Here is a 17,601-nt window from a genome sequence, read left to right on the forward strand (position 1 = left end):
GAAGTACCTTCATATGTTCCCCAATATTTTATAAAACTCAGTCACTTTACAGCAAATATCTAATCACTCAATTTTTAAAATAGCGTGGGAAAAAAACTAGGAAATGAATGTATCTCTTTGAATATACCAAAGCTAAGTATAGGACAAATTCTTATTAGAAATTCCAGTTCAAAAAAAACTTTTTAGGAGGAAGGTGTGGAAATGGAGAACAACCAACCCACATTAGCGAAAGTGATACTGCAATGCAAATTCGCATAACCTACACAGCTCCAGTCAGCAGTTAGGGCCGCGCAATTCTAACCACCATCAGCCAGAAAGGGAAACAACAGATCTCAAAGAGACAGGCCAGACACTGGTCAGAGTTAATAGAGCCTTCCTGAACCTTACTTTCACACTTCTTCACTCGCTTTCTCAAATGCAGAATCATTAATGAAGCACTGTTGCAGCAGAGTACAGTGGAAAGTAACTAGCCAGGGAGTCAGGAGGGCAGGATCTTAGTCTAATGCTGCCACAAAGTGAGCTGCATGGGCTTAAACCTCCTGTGTGCAAAAGATTCTCACAGAAGATTCTCTTTAAGGTACACAGAATGAAACAGTCCTGAGAAGCTATTTTACTTACTAAACATTAGAAAAGTCAGAACACAGAAAAACAAATCAGATTTTAATCTTCCTTTAAATTTTCATGTTTATTCATCTATACGGAATAAAATTACTGAGCCAAATTAAGGTCTGGCAACTATAGACACTCCTTGAGACCAAAGGCCAAGCACTATATACCTTTATATCCTCCACACTACTTGATTAACAAATTGTGGTAACGTCATTAGTGCTACTATTATCTCAATATCTTCACCCCTAAACCAACAATCGGAATGTAAAGTACAGTTGTGAAGTAAAACGGAACAGCAATATTCTCTTTCCTGATCTGTAAAACACTAGTACTTGAAAAAATTTCAGAAATTACAAGACTAGTTCCATCAACTTTATTTTACAAATGAAAAAGATACTACTATAATGCAATAAACTAAATATTTAACCCACAAAAGAGTGATAAATCTACTTAGAAATTTTACGAAATTTATATAAATGACTCAAGTTAAAGAAAGCAAAACTAAAATTACAATTAAAAAAATGTCAATGAGACTACTACATATCAAAACCAGTTGGATGCAGCCCAAAGCAGGCTGAGAAAAAACATACAGTACTAAAATAAATGTATTCGAAGAACAAAAAATATGAAAAGATAATCATTCAACATAAAAAGACAGAAAGAAGAAAAAGAAAATAAGTGAATGACAAAAGCAGAAAACAAACCAAAACAACTCAGATTTGGTTTTAAAAAAGGAAAAAGGTGGCTCCAAACCTTCAGCAAATCTCATCAAGGAGGAAAATCATACATAACACACGCACAACACTAAGACTAAGAAAAAAATTGGGGCCAGCCCCATGACCAAGTGGTTAAGTTCACACGCTCCACTTTGGCGGCCCAGGGTTTCACCTGTTTGGATCCTGGGCACAGACAGGGCACCACTCATTAGGCCATGCTGAGGCAGCGTCCCACATAGCACAACGAGAGGCACTCACAACCAGAATATACAACTATGTACTGGGGGGCTTTGGGGAGAAGAAAAAAAAAAGGAGTAAGAAAAAAATTATAACTACTGCTTATGAGGAGAATAAAACGTTTGCAAGGACTTCTGTGTGACAGAAGATACCATAAACACTGGGGCCAGCCTGGTGGCATAGTGGTTAAGTTCATATGCTCCACTTTGTGGCCCAGGGTTCACAGGTTCAGATCCCGGGTATGGACCTACACACCGCTCATCAAGCCATGCTGTGGTGGCATTCCACATACAAAATAGAGGAGGATTGGCACAGACATTAGCTCAGAGCCATTCTTCCTCAGACAAAAAGAGGAAAATTGGCAACAGATGTTAGCTCAGGGCCAATCTTCCTCACCAAGAAAAAAAAAAAGATACCATAAACACAATTAGAGACAAGAAACAGATGTGAAGATTATCTGCAATACACACAATGGAAAAAGGATAAACAGAAAATGTTAATAACTCCCAAAAATCAGTAAGGAAAAACCAAGCAACCTAGAAAATGGGCAAAAAAAAGAACAAGCAAGTCACAGAAAAAGAAACTAAAGGACCAGTAAACACAAGATGCTCGACTTCAGAGAAGTCAGGGCAATACTATCTAAAACAAGGTACCATGTCTCATCCATCAGTTTAGCAAAAAGCAATTAATTTAAATTATTAATCAGAGAGTATTAGCAAGGATGTGTAGGCAGAAAAAAGTCACATATACCTCCTGATGGGAATGAAAACTGATACCACCACTGTGGAAAGCTGAAAATGCAGATACCCTCTTCCAGTTAAACAAAGAGATGTGAATAAACAGCCTTTTCTGCTCCCTCCCAAAATCCCACTAAAAAGGAATAAAAAAATTAAGGGGACCAGCCTGGTGGCAGAGCAGTTAAGTTCACGTGCTCCACTTTGACGGCCTGAGGTTCATAGGTTTGGATACTGGGTGTTGACCTAGCACTGCTCATCAAGCCATGCTCTGGCGGCACCCCACATAAAACAGAGGAAGATTAGCACAGTTATTAGCTCAGCGACAATCTTCCTCAAGCAAAAAGAGGAAGACTGGCAACAGATGTTAGCTCAGGGCCAATCTTCCTCACACACACACAAAAAAATTAAAAAGACGTAAATGCACAAGGACAAAGAAAATGGGAAAGGGCACAATAGCTTACAGAGCTTTCCCGAAATTTTCTAAAAGGTGAAAAGTGAATAATGAAGAAGAGAAAGCTGAAAATCTACCTGCCTACAGGGAAGGGAGCTAACAAAGTATAAGCCAAATCACACCAGAGAAGGGAGAAAGGATCTGAACTAAGAAGCATGAGGTACCACTGAAGACAAGAATGCAACGTGAGGCTGGGAAGAGCAAACGTGGACGAAAATCTTTGAAAGAAAGCTTTAGGCCCACAGTTCCTCTACTCTGAGGGCAGGTTTACTCTCAGGAAAATGTTAGGGATATCAAGAACAGCTAAGGTGCGGATCAAGCACAGCTAAGTGGGGAGCATGGGGACTGAGCGGCTACAGTTGGGGGTGCTAATTGCCTACATCATTCTCTCTCCTCCTTCTTTCTATGGAACCCCAGATTTTAGCTGGGTATACGGCTGCCTTTAATAAAAATTCCTGTTCCTATCCCATACTTCTATGAGATGCGGACATACATAACAGCCAATAACATAAGCAGGGTGTTGTGGGGCAGTTTCCAGGAAACATTCTGGAGGTAGAGCCTTCTGCGTCCTTTCTCCCTTCCTCCATCACACTGTCTGAACCTTGGGTAGGACTGCTAAATGGACCCTGAGAACAAGGACTGTATAGAGCAGATAGGTGGAAGGAGTCTGAGCCCGATGAACTTCACAGAACCATGATACCAGCCCTAGACTACCAGCATTACCTATCTACCAACTTTTTACACAGGAATAAAACCATAATTTAACTCATTGATAATTTGAGATCTACCATATGCAGCTGAATCCAATCATAATACAGGTGCCACACTAAAACTAGATGATATAAAAGACTGCATACACCACTATGTGGGTCCCCAACCTCCCTGTGCCCAATCGTATTTCACAAAGCTGACAACCAGGCTTTCTCATGGAAGAAGGCTGGAAGCTTTCTCTCTAAAGAAACTGATCACCATAAAGGACACAGACACTGCTATCTGGAGTTTTCCTCCCCAAAACACATCAGGGTTCCCATCTGATCACCCTAAAGCTCACCATTTACCAAGGCTCTTGTAAATCAATTTTTAGTTAAAGTCACTTTATAAAGGATGACATTCATTCTCAATATCATACACACAAATGTGTATTTTAAGAAATTTTAATAGGGGCCAGCCCTGTGGCCGAGTGGTTGGGTTCATGCGCTCCACTTCAGCAGCCGAGGGTTTCACCGGTTCAAATCCTGGACACGGACCTATCACCACTCATCAAGCCATGTTGAAGAGGTGTCCCATGTGCCACAACTAGAAGGACCCACAACGAAAATATACAACTATGTACTGGGGGACTTTGGGGAGAAGGAAAAATTTTAAACAAAAAATCTTAAAAAAAAAATTTTTAATAGAACATCTACAAGTTAGTAATAATAAAATGTCAAGTCCATCACTGGACCTATACATGAAGCTGTGTACCAGTACTTATCAAGCTAGCTTCTATTCTTTAAGAATTAGCTTAAATCCTCTTTTTCAAAAATTTTACCTAAACGTCAAGTTAAAAATATGTAAATCAATGTTCAGTTTTCACACTTATCCAAACACAATCTTTTTTCCTCCCCAAAGCCCCAGTGCATGGTAGTATACGTAGCTGTAAGTCATTCTAGGTCTTCTATATGAGCCACCACCACAGCACGGCAACTAACAGACAGTGGCATGGTTCCTTGACCAGGAAATGAACCCGGGGCTGCCAAAGCAGCAGGAACACCAAACTTTAACCACTAGGCCATCAAGGCTAGCTCCAAACATAACTATTAAAAGTAAGATATTCTGGGGCTGGCCCCGTGGCCGAGTGGTTAAGTTCGCGTGCTCCACTGCAGGCGACCCTGTGTTTCGTTGGTTCGAATCCTGGGCGCGGACATGGCACTGCTCATCAGACCACGCCGAGGCAGCGTCTCACATGCCACAACTAGAAGGACCCACAACGAAGAATATACAACTATGTACCGGAGGGCTTTGGGGAGAAAAAGGAAAAAATAAAATCTTTAAAAAAAAAAAAAAGTAAGATATTCTGCTTGATTGAATGAACATCTCACAATTGTTTCATTTTTACAGCATATATACCCAAGGAATTTGTGTACACACTTCCACTATAAAATTTAATCAGCTGTAGTATCTATTAGCTTACTCTAACCCCACTAGAAGAACAAGTGAAAAAAATGTAGTTGTTGAATGAATGCACTAGGAGAGGATAATACAGAGGTGATTAAAGAAATATGGTTAGTTTCAAAGAGACTATCCCTGCAACAGCTCTAGTACCTAAGAACAGTTCTCACATTTACGCCTGGGAAAAGAATAAAGGAATGAACAAATCAATGAAGTTTTAAAGTTCACAACAGAACCCTATCAGAACCACTACCCCACTATTCCCTCTTGTCTGTTAGTCTGAAATCTATGCACTAATTTTCTCTGAAGACTCCAGGCTCCTTAAGGGTTGGAACCAAACCTCATCAATTCAACAAGATTATCATAGTGTTCGTTATACCACACATCCATGCTTTTTCAATAGTACATATGGAAAATCCTCACTGAATACTATTCATGTCTACATAAAAACTGCTTTGGAGATTTTTTAAAGTATGTTGATTCTAAAGACTGGCTAAGTGCTCCTAAATTATCTTTAAAAATTCTTATAGAAGTATCAAACTAACGATCTTTGCCACCCAAGAGCCTTATCTTTAAAATTGACACAAAGGGGTCATAATCTCTCTGAGCAATCTATTCAGTATCCTCCTTTTGGGGAACCAGCCCTTCTCCAGTCCACAGCAATATTGCTTTGATCCGTGGAAGATGGAGGAGTTAAACCAGAAGAGTGACTCAGACAAGGGCAATTAAATTAGCCCATTTCCCATCATCATAAATGGGCACAAGCCAACCCAATCGGAAGCCTCCCCTGGACTTTCGCCAGCCTTAAGGAGAAGAGCACTCTCTTATGTAAGATCCTGATTATTACCAACCACTGTAACTACGGCATGAGCTGCCAGTGGCCAGCTCTCCCAATACAGGAACAAAGCTCGCCTAAGAGGGAACCATCATGGAGGCCAGATGATCTCCAGTGAGGCCTAAAGCTAAGGAAGCAATATTCCTAGACTTTTCAGTTATCAGAACAAATAAACTAGTTTAACCTGGGCTTCTCCTACCTGCATCCTATAACAGCTATGTTTCTCCTGTGAAACATGAGTATGATATACACAGGAAATGAGATCATTAATAAGGCAGGTGAAAGGAATTTTTTAACTATAAAAATGTTCCGCCATCCTAACTGGAAAGCACCACAAAAGGGGCTCTTAATAAATACAGCATGAGCTCACTAAGCACTTGCTAAGACAACAGATTTACTCCATCATGCACATACCTGCTTGGGAACAAACTGATTTTAAGCAACCTATCTTGAACGTTCCATTATGTCACTCAAGCTTGATTTCAAATAATTGTAGCTCCTAACCGCTGGAATTTTCCATGTCACTTGATTATGATGAACTTAGAAAGATGGCTCATTACAAGTGGACAATGTAATAAGTAACAGACGTGTTTCAGTGTCCCAATTCTCCCACTTCCCTCCAGCAACTAGTATTATGAAATCCAAATCTAACCAAGAAAGTTTTGCGGTGATTTCCCCCAAAAACGGGGGAAAGGGAGTCTCAGTTACAGACCCCCCAAAAGTGAAGAAAACTAGTTCTGGGTAAACGTGGCAGGAGACATCAAGTACGTGGCAGATCTTTCCTCCCAGGTATCCGATCGACCGAGCCGCGGCGGACCGAGGGCTGGGGGAGGGCCGGCAGCAAGAGCGGGCAGGGTCGGCGGTGGCCTGCGGGCCGCTCTGCTCACCAGGAAGGAATGCAGACCACACCTACGCGCCCGGCCAAGCCAGGGCGGGGCGGCCGGGCCGGGGCCGGGGCAGGGGCCGTGGGTGGGAGGGAGAGGAAGGAACGGTGGAGGAGGGAAGGAGGGCGGCAGGCTGCGGACAACCTCCCCGCGCAGCCCCAGGCCCACCTCAGCAGCGTCTCGAGCGCGCCCTCGTGCTTGTCCAGCGGGCGGCCGAGGGCGGCGCGGCGCAGCTTGCTGAGCTCCTCCGCCGCGCGGCAGTACTGGGCCTGCTCCTCCCCGCCATTCGGGTACGTCTGCTGGATGAACTTCACCAGCGGCTTGGCCAGGTCCACCTCCGAGGTCTTTTTCAGCTGGACCGAGATGAACGACGCCATGGCGAGCTGCTCGACCGCCGTTCAGGCCACAGAGACCGCGGGACGGCGACGAGAACCGAGGCGCGCTGGGTACCTGGCTGGCGGACTGGCGGACCGACGGGCTGACGGACAAGCGCTGGGCCTGCGCTTCGGGTCCGGCCACTTCCGGGAGCTCCCGCGCAGGCGCAGCCCGCGGTCACGTGAGCGAGTCAAGGGGGCGGCGCCGCTTACCTGGGCCCAGCACTGCCTGCGCCGTGTGATAAGGTGTCGGCTTTCTCTGCGTGTGGGTATCTCTTCCCCGCCTGCTGCCGCGGCGGGTGGACAGGGCGCTTTCATGTAAAAGTAACTATTCCTCCACTCGAACGACTTCTCGGTGAAGGACTCCTCTTACTGCCACCTGCGAGAGTTTGCGGCAACGTAAGAGCTTGCAGCCTCAGGGTTATTGTGACCTATGGTAGTTCATTCACCGCGCTGCTGTGTGCAAGTACTGAGCCTGGTAGGCAAGGTCCCTGCCGTTGTGAAGCTACAGTCAGGTAAGGACGCAGGGACTAGCATGTAGGATATTAAGATTCTTTGGAAGAACCTAATTTAAACAAGATAATTAGAGAAGGTTTCTCTGAGAAGGTGAACTTAAAATAACCTGCAGTTTGAGACGATGCTTGACATTAGGAGAGTGGCAAGGAAGAGCCTCGCAGACCAAGGAGCAGTGAGTGCAAAGGTCGTAAGAGGCAAGTACTTACCACGTTCAGGGAGTTGAAGCAAACAGTGTGGCAAAAAACTTAAGTAGTTTTCTCTACTCTTAAAAACTAGAGAATGGAATGAAATATAGAAAAGTAGAGAATGGAACGAAATAAAGTTGGAAGAGTAAGCAGGCATCAAATCATTGAGAAGCTTGTAGGCCAAGTTAAAGAATTTGTATTGTAAAATATACACAGGAAGCTATAAATGGCAGTTAGGCAATAGTGACATGATACAATTTACGTTTTAGGAAGGCCCCCTGTGCGTCAATCTGATAGTGTATCTCTTGATGGGATGTAGTATAAAGTATACAATATCATCTATGATATACTCCAGGCAAAAATATTTAACTTGAATCTATCAAACCTTTGCATTTATTACACAATGTATAAGAAATACAGGGGATAGAGGAGCAAACTAAATGATACCATGGGAAGTAACCAAACATCTAGAAAATAGAACATTCTGCAAGATAACTGACCCCATCTCTTCAACAACTTATTCTTATGAAAAAAGCCACTGCTCTATGAAAAGAAATTTAAGGGACTTAAGAGCCTGGATTGAATCTTGGTTTGAACAGACCACCTATAAAATGCATCTTAAGGAGAACTGAAGAAATCTGAATATAGATGGACTGAGTACAAGATGAAAAAGTATTGCCTTGAAAAGGTAGAGGTCATTTACTGAAAAGAGCAAGTCACGGAACAGTATGTATGTTATGATGATATCTCATTTTGGTTACAAAATGTACATATGTGTTTTTATGTACTACAAAAAAAGCTCTAGAAGTATTACACCCTAAGGTGTTAGTACACCCTAAGGTGTTAGCAGTTGTAATCTTTGGAAGTGGAAATGTATATTATGTATATATATTTTTTTATTTTTGCCTATCTTTTTTGTATGACTTTTTAAGCATATATGCTAATTTTGTTGTAAAAGTTTATTTTACCAGTTTGTAAAATTTATTTTAATTAAAATATTCCAGGTTAAAATAAATAAAATAGCCACTCTGGCTGCTGAGTAGGGAATGCATTAGAGGAAGGCAAGATGGAAGCAGGGAGGCACATCATGAGACCATTTCAGAAATCCAGGCAAGAGATCGTGAAAGCTAACATTAGCGGGAGTGAGCCAAGTTGATGTATTTCTGAGTTAAAAATTGAAGAATTTACTGATAAACAGGATAGGAAGGTGAAGAAAAGCAAATGATCAAGATTACTCCCAGTTTTGGGGCCTGAACATCTGAACGGTAGGTAGAATCATTTACTGACATAAGGAAAACTGATGGATAATCCACTGATGGGGCCAGGGGCTGCAGAGTGTTTGTACCCAAGCATTCAAGTGGAGTCAATAAACTGACAATTGGGTATATAATATTACAGCTCCAAGAAGAGATCTTGTCTGGGAATCAACAGTCAGCATACAAATTATTTTTAAGCCCCAGGGACAATAAAGGAACGCAAACAAATAGAAATAGAGTAGAAGCTATCAGGAAATAGAAGATGAGATTAGGTGTTTTTTAAGACAGAGAATAATGGAGTGTCTTGTAGGTTGGTTGACAAGACTGATCCATTGGAGAGAGAATGAAGATTCAGAAGAGCTGAGGATAACCAAAGGAGCAGAGTGCATGAATAGAGGCGAGAAAGGGTAACCAGAGCAGAGAGGGTACAAGGGGAAGGATTGGCTGTCAGAAAGATGAGGAATATGTCATTTGTTGAGGCACACGGAAGGAAGTAGGAAATGAACATAGATGTGGGTAACTGTGTGGCATGGATCAAGGAGAGATTAAGGTGATCCTATCTGGTGGAACTTAGAATAAAATCCAAACTCCTTACCATAGCGGGATCTATCTCTGCCTATCTCTTCAACTTCATGTTTTGCCACTTGTTCCTTATTTATTTCTGCACAGTCACATTGGTCCTATTTCAGTTTCTCAAACTCGCTTAGATCTTTCTTTCCTGATGTGACCTAGGATACCTTCCCCTTTTGTTCATATCTCAGTTGAAATGTCTCCTCTCCATTATACCATCTAAAGTAGATTGCCCACTTGTTAATGTCTAATTCAGCCATTGTTTCATTGTTTCCTTCATAACGCTTTTCCTAACTAGCAAGTATTTTGTTTGTTGATTTAATTTTTGTCTGACTTCCCCACTAGAATATAAGCTCCATAAGGGAAAATATTGTGTTTGTTTTGTATACTGTTATATCTCCAGCACTTGGCACAGGCACTCAGTAAATATTTTCAAATGAGTAAATAAGTTTTGCTGCTTGTGAAAAAAATATATATATTTCTACATAATCATCAATTAGGCAATAAGCCAGTGGCCAAAGAAGGATCATTTATTACAGTAGGCTAGCTCGTGCTCTGATAATAAACAATTTCAAAATCTCAGTGTCTTAACATAATAAACGTTTGTTCCTTGCTCACACAAAGTCTAATATGGGACAGACCACAGTCCAGGGTATCTGTCCACCAAGCAGTGTCTCAGTAATCCGGACTACTTTGATCTTGTAGCTCAGCCATCTCAACATGAGACTCCACTTTCAAAGGAGAAGAGGGGATCTATAGCACCACATAGGAGCTTTTCACTGCCTCACCCCTCTCGCTTCCGCTCACATTTCACTGGCCAGAACCTCTCACTTGGCCCCATGAAACTGCAGTGGATCTGGGAGGGTTGGTCTTCTGTATGCCACAAGGAAGGAAGGGAGAACTGCATATTAGGAAACACTAACGATGCATTCCAAGGATAAGTTTCAATGCTTCCAGACTTGCTTATGGAAACATTGATCTTCCATCTGTGTAATGAAACTCTATAAAATATGTTCTTAGAGTATATTCTCAGAGTAATACTTTGGGGGATATTAAATCAATAGATTTTCCTCCCTGATAATTCCTACTTCCGGTGGGCCCATCATTACTCCCACTGATTGAACCAATGGAAATAATTGCCTCTTTGGAAGGACAGAACCCTGCTGAAAACAGCTTTGAGTTTCAAAACAGAATTTTTCAAGTCCACGTTGAGACAACAGTCTGAAAGTAAGCCCTTGTGATTTTTGGAGGAGCCAAGCTTTGTTGAGAAAAGAGGCTTATAAAACCAAGCACAGAAGACTGTAGTAAAGAGTTTTTACAATGAATAAGAAAGTAAATAGGACAAAGATTTGATATAAGGAAATTTCCTGCAATGCGAGAAAGAGAAAGCTCTTTGAGTGCTGAGAGGCAGAGTCTGAGAGAGAGAAAGTGAAGGGCAAAAGGTAAATGAGACTGTCCTCACTTCCTTACTCCACACTCAGGGTAAACCTAGAGTGTTGGGAGGGTAGGGGGCAGGGGAGCACCTAGAGAGAAAGAGGTATGGAGTAGAAAAACTCAAATAGACTTGATGAAATCAAGAACATCAAGGATGGTACTCCATGTCACCTGGGGAGACACATCCTGTGTAAGGAATGGAAAGAGAAGAATGGTATAGGGCAGGGGCGCTGGGCTTTTTGCAGCATGTAATAGCAAACTATTTGCCTCCCTAATCTATTTGCAGATTTAACTTTTGAAAAAATAAACAAAAACTGAAAACAAGAAGAGAAAATTATCCATTTTTCACATATGGGTGTGTAAAGTTTGTCCACATGGCATCAAAATTTTAAAGAGAAATGGGGAAATTTAGCCTTTTATTTAGAATTACTCTCTGTGTAAGCCCATTTTCATCCCATGTACTGCTGATCCTATTTTCATCAGTTGCCAGTTCTCTAATACCATTCAAAGCTATTTAAATAACTGTTGCCCTTTGCCACCAGTGTCTCTTTTAAACAAGAGTCTTTTTTTTTTTTTTTGAGGAAGATTAGCCCTGAGCTAACATCAGGTGCCAGTCTTCTTCTTTTTGCTGAGGAAGATCAGCCCTGAGCTAACATCTATACCCATCTTCCTCCACTTTATATGTGGGACGCCTGCCGCAGCATGGCTTCATAAGCAGTGCATAAGTCCATGCCCAGGATCCAACATGGCAAACCCTGGGCCGCTGAAGCAGAGCAGGCGAACTTAACCACTATGCCACAGTGCCAGCCCCTAAAGGAAAGTCATTTTACTTGGGTAAGGTAACTTCTGAGAATAAATATCGGCATTATTTTGAAAAAACTGCTTTTATAGAGGGTCGGCCCCGTGGGCTAGTGGTTAAGTTCGACACATTCCACTTCAGCAGCCTGGGTTTGATTCCTGGGTGAGGACCTACACCACTGGTCAGCGGCCATGCTGTGGCAGTGACCCGCATACAAAATAGAGGATGATTGGCACAGATGTTAGCTTGGGGCAAATTTTCTTCAGCAGGAAGAAAAATTGCTTTATAGAGTACGCATAAACATTTCTGCCAAGAGCTGAAAATTATCTTGTGAGTATCTCAACATTGAGGGCATGTTTCAAGACTCCTATTTTCACTGAAATCCAATATTTGTTTAAGTATTTCAAGTTGAAAGAGGCATACCCTCACCCTCTCACTCGACTTTTGTTGTTAATTTGCTTTTATACGTACATAAGAATGTTTCTTTAGTCTGTTCCCTCAGGCAAACGTTAGCTCTCTCTTTCAGATTCAGGGAGCAGTAAGTAAATGTTCATTAGGGTATCTTCATATTAAACATACTTGAGTTTCCTTGTAAGAAAATTATGCATATACACAGAATATATGTCATTTTATTTATCTTTACTTAATATTTCTGACCACATATTAAAAACCAAACTCTAAATTCATGGTACAGAGGAAAGTACCAATGACATTTAGATGACCATACTAAGTTATTCAGCAAATACCTCTTGAGCTTCCACTGTGTGCCAAGCAAGATTTAAATCAAGAGAATTCTGTAACCAACCTATCAAACTATGGTAGATGTTTACAGAGGTCTTGATTGCGCTCTCATAGAGATAATTCACAGGAGGACGTCTAGGAGAGCAGTTCAGGGAAGTCCTAAAATGTCAGCTGTGTAGCAGGCCTAAAGAGCAGTCAGCCCAGATCAAAGCAGGAGCATGAAGGGCTCCGGAAGGAAGATCCCACAGAGAAAAAAGGAAAGATCGGAGAGATTAGAGCTTTCAGAAGAAAGTAAGAATTATTATAAGGAAGAAGAAAAGAACGTGACACTAAGATTAAAAAAAAGGCTAAGCAAGTAAGGAAATAAAATCATAGTACATATCTTGGTATGCTGTTAACAAAATTTACAGTCATAATAAACAATAAATATTTTAAGGTGATGTCTACCAGGTTTCTTCTTGAAAAATTACCATTTTCTCTTTGTAATTAACAGGTAATTTATGGGAATATACTTTGAGACTATATAAATATATTATTCCTCATTAAACTTTTTTACAGTAGTGTTTGCATCCTTTGATGATTCTTGCCTGAATCTGTTATTTTTATGATGGTTGCAAAATGGTAATTTTCTTATCCATCATTCCTCCTATGTTTATTAGTTGGCATTATTCTATAAGAAAGAGTTTTCCTTTCTCTCCCATTTATTTTTTTATTCATTCACTTACATATTTATATCTGCATAGACTCAGGAGTTTTTTATTTTATTCAGTAGATTATATTCATTATTATCATTATTTATTTTGATGCTCTATTTTGTCCAAGAGTTGGCAATGGAAGCACCTTCAGGCTGGCTCCTATGTTCTTCTTCCCCAAACATTTTAATTTTTAAAATTTCAATCACAGCATAGAATTTTACAGCGAACACCTACACACCCACCATCTAGATTCTAACATTAACATTTTATTAGCACACATTTCTATCTTTATCACACATCTGTCTAATCATCCTCCTATCCCTCCATCCATTAATGTTTTACTTTTTGGATCCATTTCAGAGTACATTGCAAACATCAGAAAGGAAGAGTAGAATAAGTAACTTGATTAGTAAATAGGATAGAGGGGAGTCAAAAGATATTATTTAAATGATATCAATGAATGTTGTTTAAAGCTAACAAATCAAATAGCAGAAGGAAGTAAGAAAAAGGAGGACCAAATAATTAAGAAAAAGTCATTAGTATAAAGGTAACTATTAAAACAAAAATATAAACTTTCCTAGACACCAAGAGAAAATTAAAAAGAGCAAATAGACCAGATGGAGAAAAACAGTAAGAATAACAATACATTCAATAAATATAGCACAGAATGATATGACAAAATTGAGATCAAACACAACAATCATCTAATAAACATAATTGGGTTTAAATCAACCATTGAAAGAAAAAGAGTTTTAGACTGACACAAAAGAAAACCCAAATGCGGTATATTATAAAATTAGCCACAAATTCTTCCCCTCCCTTCATCTATGATTTTGCAATGTGATACTGCAGATCCTCTCAGTGAGAGGTGGATCTGTTTCTCCACCCCTTAAGTCTGGGTTGTTGATGTGAGTTGCTTTGGCCAATGGGGCATAAGCAATTGTGAGGCAAGCAGACACTTAAGTTATCAGGACTTGCTCCTTCTTGCTGCACTTGAAACCCTAGGACCTCTGTGTGTGCAGCCTAGCCTGCTGGATTATGAAAGATACATGGCCCAGCCATTCCCCTAGCCCAAGCCAACAATCTACTGATTGTCAAACATGTGAACAAGGCTACCTTAGATCCAGTTACCAGCCAGCCCCTCAACTGACACCACACACATGAACAAGCCCATCAGATCAGCTGAGCCAGCCTATACCACAAATGCTCAGCCAACCCACAGAATCATGAGCTAAATAAATGGCTCTTGTTTTAAGCCACTAAATTTTGGTGTGGTTGGTTATGCAACAAAAGCTAACTGATACAGCAACATTATGGTACATACAAGCAATACACCTGAACAAAGTGATTCAGAAAGGACAAATAGAAAGGAATCGACAGAGATAGACAAGGCAAATGGAAACAATAAGAATGCAGAGGTTGTTATCTTGATATCAGACAATTCAAGCCCAAAAGACTTAAATATGTTTGAGGACATTTCATAATGCTAAAGGTTAAAATTATCCAGAAAAAAAAATTGTAACTAAAGGCTACAATTAAAAGTTTTAATTTTTTTTTCCTTAAAGATTGGCTCCTGGAAGGTCTACCTGGTGGTGTAATGGTTAATTCACACACTTTGCTTTGGCAACACTGGGTTTACAAGTTTGGATCCCAGGTGCAGACCTACACACCACTCATCAAACCATACGGGGGCGGCATCCCACATACAAAGTAGAGGAAGATTGGCACGGATGTTAGCTCAGGGACCATCTCCTTCAAGCAAAAAGAAGAGGATTGGCAACAGATGTTAGCTCAGGGGCCAATCTTTCTCACCAAAAAAATTAATTAATTAATTTTTTAAAAAAGATTGGCCCCTGAGCTAACATCTGTTGCCACTTTTTTTTTTTCTTTCTTCTCCCCAAAGACCCCCAGTACATAGTGGTATATTCTAGTTGTAGGTCCTTCTGACTCTGCTATGTGGGACGCTGCCTCAGCATGGCTTGAGCAATGCTAGGTCCACACCCAGGATCCGAACCTGTGAAACCCTGGGCCGCCAAAGCAGAGCACACAAACTTAACCACTCGGCCATGGGCCTGGCCACTACAACTAAAAGTTTTAAATAACTATGTATCAGATAGCTCAAAATATCTATGCACCAAACAACACAGCAACTACCATCACAGAAAAAGAAACTACAAGATTAAATTTCCAAGTAATAATTTCAAATCTGATTAGGTCTGCTCTAAATAATAGTGTGTAATACTAACCTCATTATGAGAGATGTGGCCTTGCATATTATAAGAAAGATGAGAAAGTATGTTTCTTCCACCTTGTGGTTAGGCTGTACTCTATGAAAGTTGATATTTGTATTTGGGAGATGGTGATTCAACAGTCACCTGCAAGGCCTTTAGAAGAACAAAGAGACTCATCTACAAGTCACAGTAGAAGTTAGTTCCTTCACCTACCTGGTACTTTTTCTGGGACCTGGATAGTCAAAGTTCCCCACCCTAACTTGGACTATAAGAGGACTCCACTGACATTACCCACCACACCCTCCCCCAGGATATTCGTCTAACCTAATTGTTCTCAAATAGAGATAGTTCTGCCCCCCAGAGGACATTTAGCAATGTCTGGGGACATTTTTGGTTGTCACAACTTGGGGAGGGGATGGAATGCTACTGGGATGTAGTGGGTAGAGACCAGGGATACTACCTGCAATGCACAAGACAGTCCCCCACAACAAAAACTTATCCAGCCCAAAATGTCAATAGTACCAAGGGTGAGACTCACTCTTGAGAAGTGTAGTATTCAGAACAGCCTTCAAATTTTGAGGAATATACTGCTGGAGATATAGTCTAATCCATTTGGAAGGGTGGGTTGTTCCAAAGAATGAATGAAGGCTTGCTTTGAGAGGTGAGAAGGAAGCATTGTTGCAGAGAGATTGGTACCTAAGAATAGGGGAGAAAAATTAGGAACTGGAGTACAACAAGAGTTGAATTTCTTGAGGACTTTTTCATTAAACTCAGGAGAAGTCACTGTCATTCTTTTTATTGCCTCAATTGTCATTAAAGGGAGAATAAAGGAACAAGAAAGCAAAAAATGTGATTGGCCCCACATTCACACGTCTGCTGACTCCATGGTAAGGAACCTACACCCTATCCTGGTGACTGTGTCCAGAGGTTCCAGGTGGTGACCATCAGCAACATGATCAGTGGTTCATGCAGAGCTGAGACACCAAAGAGGAATACAGATATTAAGAACAAGTTGGCAGTACAGCTAAGGGGTTTAAGATAAGTCATTCTGTCTGTTAGACATTAAGGTCCTCCTCCCTCCCATATACCTTCACTCAATGATCCTTCTCTGTCCTGATCTTCACCTGGGTACCCTCACCTCTCCCTCTTTGTCCTTTGTCTTAAGCCTAAGGGATAAGGATGTAGGTCAGGCCTTACATTATTAGTGTAATCTCATTCTCAAGCATTAGTAGTTCCAAAAAAAAAAAAAAATGACCCAATTCTGACTGTTGAAATATAGAAGAAGTTTGCCAGAGGTCTCAGAGAAGGAAACTTGTTGTTCTTTTGAGAGAATTTCTGAATGTAACCTTACTTTCCCTAAATATGATGAAGAAATACATCTCTGTATGTCAGAGTTCTTACTTGCACACACTAGAAATGAACTGTGGATAGTTTATTCAATTTTTTAATTTTAATAATAAAATTTTATACAAAACAATATAATTTAACTTAAATTAATTAAATTAAATTAAATTAAAAATGATAGGGGCCAGCCCAGTGATGTTGTGGGTAAATTTGTGCACTCTTTGGCAGCCTGTGGTTCACAGGTTCAGATCCTGGGCATGGACCTACACACCACTCATCAAGTCATGCTGTTGCAGCATCCCGCATACAAAATAGAAGAAGATGGGCACAGATGTTAGCAACAGTCTTCCTCAAGCAAAAAGAGGAAGATTGGCAACAGATGTTAGCTCAGGGCCAATCTTCCTCCCCAACAAATAAAAAAGTAAAAAATGATAAGATTTAATAAAATAAAAAATTTTAATTTTAAATATGTTAAAAGGATATCAGGGTGTTCACAGAATCTCTGGAAAGGCCAGAGAATCAGGTTTCAGGGCCACACAGGAGAATGTATCCTATTGCAGAAGTGCTCCAGAGAAAATACCACTGCCAGCCCACTGAGCACAGATACCCCACTGGCAAAGGATGCTGGGCCCAGCAGGCTTCTGCCAGAACCTCTGCAACTGCAGCCTCTGGAGATAGTGCTGCCACCCTTCCCAGAAGGATTTCTGCATGGTTCTTGCATCTTCATGTCACCAAGTTTGAATGTTTGTATTGGCAGAGCTGCAAGGTAGACTGGGAAACAGAATTTCTGGATTCTACGTTCGTGAAGTAAGGACTCATAAAATGGAGAACTTCCT

General features: G+C 40.8%; 1 protein-coding gene across 2 annotated transcripts in view; it reads right to left on the reverse strand.

The window, feature by feature from the left end:
- Positions 1-7,377, reverse strand: part of PDCD6IP (programmed cell death 6 interacting protein) — a 70,324-nt gene extending 62,947 nt beyond the window's left edge. The window contains exon 1 of one of the 2 annotated variants that reach the window (XM_008539242.2): positions 6,789-7,377. In XM_008539242.2, the coding sequence (XP_008537464.1) occupies positions 6,789-6,997 (209 nt within the window). In that variant the 5' untranslated portion in view covers positions 6,998-7,377. The remainder of the gene's footprint in view (positions 1-6,788) is intronic. The other variant, XM_008539241.2, reaches the window with a different exon arrangement.
- Between the last annotated feature and the right edge of the window lie 10,224 nt (positions 7,378-17,601).

This window comes from Equus przewalskii, chromosome 15 (genome assembly GCF_037783145.1).
Source record: "Equus przewalskii isolate Varuska chromosome 15, EquPr2, whole genome shotgun sequence".
Classification (NCBI taxonomy): domain Eukaryota; kingdom Metazoa; phylum Chordata; class Mammalia; order Perissodactyla; family Equidae; genus Equus; species Equus przewalskii.